At 34.6% G+C, this 9001-nt stretch overlaps 1 protein-coding gene across 1 annotated transcript; it reads right to left on the bottom strand.

The window, feature by feature from the left end:
• Nucleotides 1-267: 267 nt before the first annotated feature.
• Nucleotides 268-1191, bottom strand: LOC139074593 (olfactory receptor 5G3-like). Its single transcript, XM_070566046.1, has one exon. It carries the CDS (start codon nucleotides 1189-1191, stop codon nucleotides 268-270), a length of 924 nt encoding a protein of 307 aa, XP_070422147.1.
• Nucleotides 1192-9001: the final 7810 nt, after the last annotated feature.

Genomic DNA, 9001 nt, shown 5'->3' on the forward strand with positions numbered 1-9001 from the left:
ATCACTCAAATTTTCTTCCAATATATTTTCACATTTGCATTATCAATCTAATTCAACATTATTTTGAAACCCCATCATATCACAGAGAACAACACTAAGGCAGAAAAATATTTAAGTATCCGTTTTTTCAAATTATCTGTGAACTGGCAGAGCCAGGACTCACATAGCTTCTGATTTCCAGGATAGTATTCTTTTTGCTATATATTCTGCATGAACATTTATTCTGTAACACAAATAGACTTCTATTTTACCTACCTATTAGAGAATTTATCCTTTCAACTTCTTCCTGAATGCATCCTTTACTTCCTTGTTCCTCAAGCTATAGATGAGAGGGTTCAACATTGGGATTACCACAGTATAAAATAGAGAAATTGATTTATTGATATCGAGGGAGGAACCTGAGCCAGGCCGAACATAGATAAGGAAAAGAGCTCCATATAGGATGAAGACAGCTGCCAAGTGAGAAGAACAAGTGGAGAAAGCTTTTTGCCTCCCATCAGCTGTCTGGATCTTCAAGACAGCCACCAGGATGAAAACATAGGAGACCATGATGATCAGGCCACTGAGTACTCCTATAGCTCCAGCCAAGATAAGAAGCACTAACTTATTAATCCAGGTGTCTGCACATGCAAGGGAAAGAAGTGATGAAATGTCACAGAAGAAGTGGTTGATAATATTTGGACCACAGAAGGGTAAGCAAAAAGTGAGAGATGTGTGAGTCATTGTGCTTATCAGACCTGTGGCATAAGGTCCTACCACCAACTGCATACAGACCCTCTGCCTCATAAGGAGTGTATACAACAAAGGCTTACAGATGGCCATATACCGATCATATGCCATGGAAGCAAGGAGCAAACACTCAGTTGCAATAAAGAGACCAAATGACCACATCTGTGCAGCACAACCCATGAAAGAGATTCCTTTTTTTTCCGCAAAGGTATCACACAGCATCTTGGGGGCAATGGAAGAGGAGGAACAAATATCTACAAAGGACAAGTGGCTAAGGAAAAAGTACATAGGAGTGTGGAGGCTGTGATCAATCCATATGAGAGTGATCATCCCCAAGTTACCCCCCAGTGTGACAAGATAGACAAGGAGAAGCATGACAAAGAGGACAATCTGCTGAGGAAGATGATCTGTGAGGCCCAAGAAAAGAAATTCAGCCATTGCTGTTTGATTCTTATCTTCCATTGGTTAGTGGTAATCTATTACCAGAAAGGAAAATAATTTGAATCATGAAAAATCAACCATTAACAATTACAAATAATATTTCAAGCTAATAACAGATATTTTAAACATGTCTATAACAATTATTGAAGTGTTGTTGAACTGGAAGGCAATATTCCTAGATATTAGGTCTGTGAGTTGTATGAAGATCCTGTGTAAACTTAGGCAATTCACCCTTGATGTCTTTGGATTTAGTACTCTCTCATATAAGAAGTAGAGTCTAAATATATTACCTAGAACTCCCTAAAGCTATAAAATTATATTTGAAGTGAGAATTACTTTCCATATTTCATTTTACTGTATGGTGAGATTATAAAGTCTACTTAGGAATACCAGTACTAGGAATATAGTACAAACCAATGAGATTTAGATCCTAACATTAGTCGACTGGGAAAGACAAAGAAGGGAGGCCTTGTTTTTGCTGAAGCATCAGTGTCATTCTAATATTATTTACACATAATTTACGTATGTGTTTATCAGTGTATTTCCTACTCTCACATACAATAGGATGTGAAAAGGACAATGTACACAATTGAAAATCTGGTTACTCATGCTAAAAATTAGTAGAAACAAACGATGGCTGTCTATGTTCACAAACAGCTGCCCTAAAAAAGAGAGCATAGATTTAGCCTATGATATATGTGAAGAAAAAAGAGGCACCAAGAAGCAAGAACATAAAATGATAGATTAAGAGCAAAGGGTAATTATAGAAATTACTCCCAACTGCATAATTCCCATAAAGTAATATGATGCCATGGAAGGAATGGAGAGGCTCTGCCTTTGAGATCAAGTCATCTGGCAAATGTTGGACAGTGATTTGTCATAGAAATCATACAGAACATTAAGCATGTGTTTCACTAGAACAACATAGAGTTATTTTATGTAATTTACCTATTATATATAAACTTATTTGAGTGCACTTATCCTGAAATCTGTTAAGCAATATCACAGTCATAATATATGTAAAATATGAAATGCACACCCTCACGAAAATATTACTTTCTAACTCATTAGTCAAAGAAGAAAAAATCAAGCCACTTAAAAGCCCTAGGAGAAGATCATTATGTAGGACAATTTATATGAAAAAAATCTGGTTTTGCATAATATTTGATATCATGTTAATTAACGTCCTATTGAAATAAAATAGAAGCAATATTCTGCTCATGAATTTTACAACAATTAATATAGTTAGTTTAACAATAAATTATATGATATATGATATAGTGACTATAAATATGAAATTTATGACTATTTGTCATTATCATTCTTACTTGTTTAATGCTATGTGTAGTATATTTTCAGCAGTCACAAAGACAATTCTAACCTTATATTGGGAGCATTGTCAATTGCATGAATGTTTCTGTTTATGCCCATCAAAATAAGCCAAGATAGGTGTGTGAGGGTAGGGGTAATGCAGGCTGCTCCTAGTTTTGGTCCAACCACCTATGCTTTCTTTCTCTTTCTCTCTTTCACTCTCTCTCTCTTTCTTTCCTTTTTTGCTTATTTGAATATAGATCATTTTTAGTCTACTATAAAATGAGGGGCTTATCTCTATACCCCTTTCATATCTAACATTCTGTGACCTTAGAATTCCCCATGGACTCTGCAATATCTCTACATTATAAAGAAATAAACAGGAATTCAGTTCAGAAAAACTCACAGAAATCTGTTGCTTGGTCTCACAAGGATATGGAAAAAATGCTAAATCTGCTCTCTTTAGAGAGCATGAGATTATATTTTCCTAAAGTTCAAACTTGTCTTGATGATTTCCACCAAATTTCAAAAACTTTATATTATCCAAAATTAAATGTACGCACATCTTTAAGGATATCCTTTATGTAGCTCCTTTAATTGCTTCGAAAAGAATGATCATTTTCTATAAGGAAGGATAGAACACTCAGTTCCCTTCATGGTGGTAACCTTTCCCAATGGGCATGAATCTCTAGGGGCTTAGTGAAGAAAACAAGTCCCCCATGTTGAACAGTTTGGGAGAAAAGAGATGCTCTATGACCTGTACATTGATTTACCTGCTGCACAGAATAAGTGACATTTTCTTGAGAGTTTTCCATAATTTAGAGCCAAGTCCCCATAGAACTAAAACCTCAAGAGTTTATACCTAAAGGGACAAAATTATCATGATCTTCGAGGCCGTTATACGAGGTATTATTTCCTAATTATGTCTTTTCTCAAGGAGAGAATTCCTAAGAAAACAATGTGGCTTTTTTCCCCCTTTGGGATCTTGCCTTGCCAAAAGTTAGCCCTCTTTTCTACGAATGGACGGTGATGCAGCAAGCTGCCAGTATAATCTGGGATGAAGTAGTTTGCTGCCTGAATTTTGGAGCCACAATTCCTGTGTGTAAGTGTCAATTCCAGTGCTTAATGGCTATGTCAGTTTCTACGAGTACTTAAATCTCTCTGTGCCTCATTCTCTTAATGTCTAAAATAAACAAAAATTTTTCTAGCCCACAGAGATATTGGAAGGATTTAATGAAGTAATACATTTAAAGTACTTTAAAGAGTATCCAGGACAGAGTCAGTGCTCATTAATGTCATTTAGTATTATTAGAGGTCTATAGCACGTTTGGAGAGACAATACCTAGACATGAAAATAAAATAGAAGTTAAAGGTAACTTTAGTTTATCTTTAGGAAAAACTTCTAAAGAAATTGTCATTGGACTCCAAAAGAAGGACAGATTACTGTAAACTGCAGTATATAAAAAAATTCAAAGACTGACTTGGTCTGGAAAGAAAAGTAAAGTTAGATAAACAGAAGTTAAGAGGATAGGCATTCCAGGCATTGCTAAGGAGATGAAGAGAAGCAGAGATGCAGGAAGTGAAGCAAGAAGGTTGTTTGGTATGGAAGGGTCACAAGAGAGAGAAGAACATGTAGACTCTGATGACGTAGGTTGAACTATCTCAATCAACACCTTCTCTGAGAGTTATTGTTTATCCCTAGAAGAGCTGATAGCTTGTTCTATCAACCTTCATAACATTTCATTGGTAGTTCACTGGTAGTTCAAAATATCTATCTCAGAAGGTTTCCAACAATTGGTAGTGTGTATATATTTGTTCAAATAGTGGAAAATAAACCGCCAAATCTGTAATTCATAATGGCTTATATTTTTCAGTTAAGATTATATTATATACTTTTGATTCAAGATGTCAGAGAAAAAATATTTTTACCTGTTATTCTTACTAAAACAAATTAAAAGTAATAAGAAAAGCAAAAACAGAATAAAAAACAGAGTAAAAAGTGGCACATCTTTAAAGCTAAAAAACTAATACAAAAATAGGAAAACAGTAATCTATTGAGATAAAATTGTAGGAAAATTCTACTTTTAACACTTTCTTTAAAATAAAAATATATATTCTGTGGAAAAACAGGGTTAAAAAATTATATAAGATGATGGGAAGTAAGCTGGCTGAGCCTAAGAGTGAAATGATATGAGAATTTTCATTAATGTGAAACAGAACAGGAATATAAATGCTATTTTAAAAAACTATGGAAGACATTAGAGAAAATTAAAAAATTAAAATTTAAAAATAAACTAATACTGCAAAACGTTTAGAGAAAAAAATGATTAAGGTGTAAAAAAAGACATAATATACCAATAATTATTATCCTAAAGAATAGAGATCTACTATGTAGAAAACTGTCTAAAATGTAAGGAGATCTCTATGAATGGAATCAAAGAGCAGAATTATGTGTTAATAAAAAATATAAAATGAACAGCTCATAGTTTATACTAGTAAAGTGTCTGGACTTCATTTTCCTTTCTTCATTGAAGGTGAAAAGACTCAAAATGTTGTCAGAATTCTCCACAATACCATTCTACACCTCATTACTTACAGTGAATACTCTTATAGATGAACCGAGTTTGGAAAACTGTGGATATTATAGGAAATGGTGATATGGCAATAGCAATATAATAAATAATTATATTAAAGTGCTAATAACATAGTAGTATAATCAATACCAACTTGAAATGAAAGAACAGAGAGTTTTAGAGATAGTCTTAGCCCTGGTGAGATCTCACTCTCTCAGTGTACGAGTTATTAAATACTGTTTAAACGTGATAAATACAGTATTTTTATGTAAGTATATCCAAAGACACAGAAAATTTGCCACTAACAGTATTAAGGGTAGTGATATAATCTATCAAGTCAGTCTATGGAAGGAAAATAAGAAGAAATATAAATACACTAATATTAACATCTTTCATACTAATATGATTTTAAGATAATAATTCAAGAAGTAGAACATTATTATATACAATACCAAAGGTCAACATCAGAAAGGGTAAAAATGAATTATATCATTTTCAAATTATCAGAACTGTGCATAATTTACACATGCCCCAAAGGATGAAAAAAATCATACCATAATATTTTTAAAAAGAAGTATTAAAAGCACAAGGTTTAAAAATGAAATAACACAGTTAAGACAAAACTTACTGTTTCAGCTTAAGATAAAATAGCAAAAGATTGGAAATAATTTTTTTTGGTAAGGGACAGGTTAAATAAAGTGCTTTTGAAATTAGAGCTGTGTGTTTGTATTGATGTGACACAACATCCTATAAAATGGTCAACTTAAAAAATCAAAGAATAGTGATATATCCAAGAGAAGCCTTCACTTATTAATGTTATTTATAAAAGCAAACACACATACATACATGCATGCTTTTATATGCAGAAAAATATCTTGTGATAGAAATCTCTTCCTAAGATTTTCTGTGGATTGGATGGGAAATTTACATTTATTTATGTTTTCTGTTATACAATTTAATTTTTGTACTATGTACAATCCTACTTTATAAGTCAAAAAGAAAAAACAGTAAAAATATGTTGGAAGAAATATTTAGTCAGATGAAAAGATATTCATATATTCGTTAATTGAAATAGAACATAAAAGAATATGTATAATATGCATAAGCCAACTAAGGCATTACATCCAAATCTACTATTTTTCCCATATCTTCACTTCTAAACCTTATATTCTCACTTTCTTCTTATAGTTTTCCCAAAAGTAAATGTAGCATGTAAGCCACTAGCCATAAAGCAAGAAATTTACTTCTCTAGTGTATGTACCAGACTTGTCATGGTGATCATTTCATAAGTATATAAATATCAAATCACTATGATGTACACCTGAAACTAATAGGATATGGTGCATCAATTATACTTCAATAAAATAAAGAAAATGAAGGAGCCGGCCTTGTGGCTAAGTGGTTAAGTTCACACACTCCACTTCAGCAGCCCCGGGATTCATCAGTTCAGATCCTGGGCATGGACCTAGCAATGCTCATCAAGCCGTGCTGAGGTGGCATCCCACGTAGCAGAACTAGAAGGACCTACAACTAGAATATACAATTATGTCCTTGGGGGCTTTGGCAAGAGAAAGAGGAAAACAAAGACTGGCAATAGATGTTAGCTTAGAGCCAATCTCTTTTTTAAAAAAAGAAAAAGAAAATGTATATGTATTTCAACAGGAATAATGCAGGTGTTAGTAGAGATGGTTCGAGCTTGCAGTGGCTTCTGATTTTTGATCTACCCCCTTGTACTATCATCTTCAATTCATTATTGTATAGTCCCTTTTGTGTTCAGTATCTAATTCCTGGTATGCAGCCAATTACTAGTACTATGAAGCTGGTACTGCTGACATGATAAGTGAAACTACAATAAAATGTCATAATATGCCAAGTTGTTTATTTAAGTCATATTTGCATTTTTTCCTGAACTAGAAACAGTAATTTAAAATAAACCTTAGCTGCCTACTCATTGGACACTCCCACTGCATCATGAGGTTACATCTCCAATTACTAGGCAGCAAGAAAAAGATTTTAAAATCATATCTTAGCTAAAGTTTAAGCACTACAGAAAGTATAGTGTATACACTGCTTCTCTTTGTTACATTCGTGGGCATGGCAGACTCTATTGTGACTCACTGTTATCATTCAGTGCACAATAGCCAAACTCCACCATCACCACTTGTGTTTCTTTATCTGAGAATGTCACTTCCAACTACTTTTCCACCACCTAAAGAGCCAGAAAAGCCAAAAAAATTAACATTCACCAAGATCATTTTTCAACTAAAGATTGATTCAAAGAAATGAGAAAATGAGGCAAAAGTGAATAAAGAACAGATGGGACAAAAAGAAAATAAAAATCAAGTTAGTAAACTTAAGCCTGAGTATATCAATAATCACTCTAAATGTAAATGTGCTAAATATCCCCAATTAAAAAGTAAAATTTGGAGGACATGGCACCCTGAAGACAAAAAGCCAGTCCAGGCACTGGAAAATGCATGGACAAGGCAGAGGTGAGGAGGTGCATGCCTGTCACCCACCCTAAGGCATAAGGTCTTTATATATTAAGGAAAATAGACCTCTACTAAAATTGAGGTCAGTATGATGGTGGAGTGATCTCTTCCATTACACTCTCACCAGTAAGATACAATGAAAAAGATACCATAAACCAATAGAGGCTATTCACACAACACAGTAGACATCTGAGAGGGCAGTGTAGCCATGTCTCTGAAGGTTGAGGTGCTGGACCATCTAGCAGGCAGTGATAGGAGTTAAAGGGCTCTCCAGTGGCAGCAACTTAGGGTGTGGGGCAGCACATGACTCTGAGATCAGAGGTGAGGAAGCATTCCTCCATGTGAATGCCTTCACTTTCCTATTTGCATGCCAACCTGTGGGAAGCTCCACACTGAGGGTCTAATCAATCACAAGGGTATATTAATCAAGCTAAGCAGCCCAGGGGTGAGGACGGAAAGTGCACCTGGGATTATGCACATGAAAGACAGCACCCCTCCCACTGTCTGGTGCACCAGTTCAGTCCATCAGAGAGAGCAATGGATCCTCACCAGAGAACTTTTGCGTAGTGTTTGAAAAGCCGTGGCAGCCAGTGGGCAAATGCAGATGGGCTGTGTAAGTATAGCTTCAAAAGGACAGGCACAGCTGCTAGGGATTGCAGTGGGGTCAGAATTCGCAGCTCCTACCCTGCCTCCCAGAGGTGGCAGGTGGAATCTGTGACAAGACACTGCCAATGAGCAAAGGCACAAATTCACCCCATTAAATAGTATGAAGAGGTATATTAATACTCCAGACCAGAAGGAAACTTACAAGCACTAAGTAACTAATCCTGAAGGCACAGAAATTTACAATCTAAATGCCAGAGAATTCAAAATAGGTATCATCAAAAACTGCAATGAGTTACAAGAAAACTCAGAAAAACAATTCAATGAAATCAGGAATAAAATTAATGAACAGAGAGAATTCTTCACAAAATATGGAAACTATAAAGAAAAAAACAATCAGAAATGTTGGAGATGAAAAATACAATGAGTGAGATAAAGAAAAATCTAGTCCTTAAATAATAGAGCTGATACTCTGAAGGACAGAATTAGCATTTTAGAGGACAGAAATATAGAAATTCTTCAGATGGATGCGAAGAAGAAGACTAAAAAGAAATGAAAAAATTTTCCAAGAAATATCTGAGTCAATTAGGAAATGCAACATAAGGATTATATTCCAGAGGGAGAAGAGGGGGAGAAAGGAGCAGAAAGAAATAATAGCTGAGAACTTCCCAAACCTGGAGAAAAAATCTGGAATCACAAGTAAAATAACCTAATAGAACTCCTAATTACATCAATGTAAAAAGACCTTCTCCAAGGAAGAAATTGGTAAAACTGGCAAAAGTCAATGACAAAGAAAAAAAATATTAATGGTAGTAAGGCACAAGAAAATAACCTACAAAGTAACCTCTATCA

Source organism: Equus przewalskii, chromosome 11, assembly GCF_037783145.1.
Source record: "Equus przewalskii isolate Varuska chromosome 11, EquPr2, whole genome shotgun sequence".
NCBI classification, from domain to species: domain Eukaryota; kingdom Metazoa; phylum Chordata; class Mammalia; order Perissodactyla; family Equidae; genus Equus; species Equus przewalskii.

Bases quoted from the DNA above. Each gene is read 5' to 3' on its own strand.
- LOC139074593 (XM_070566046.1), bottom strand. From the start codon at position 1,191: ATGGAAGATAAGAATCAAACAGCAATGGCTGAATTTCTTTTCTTGGGC.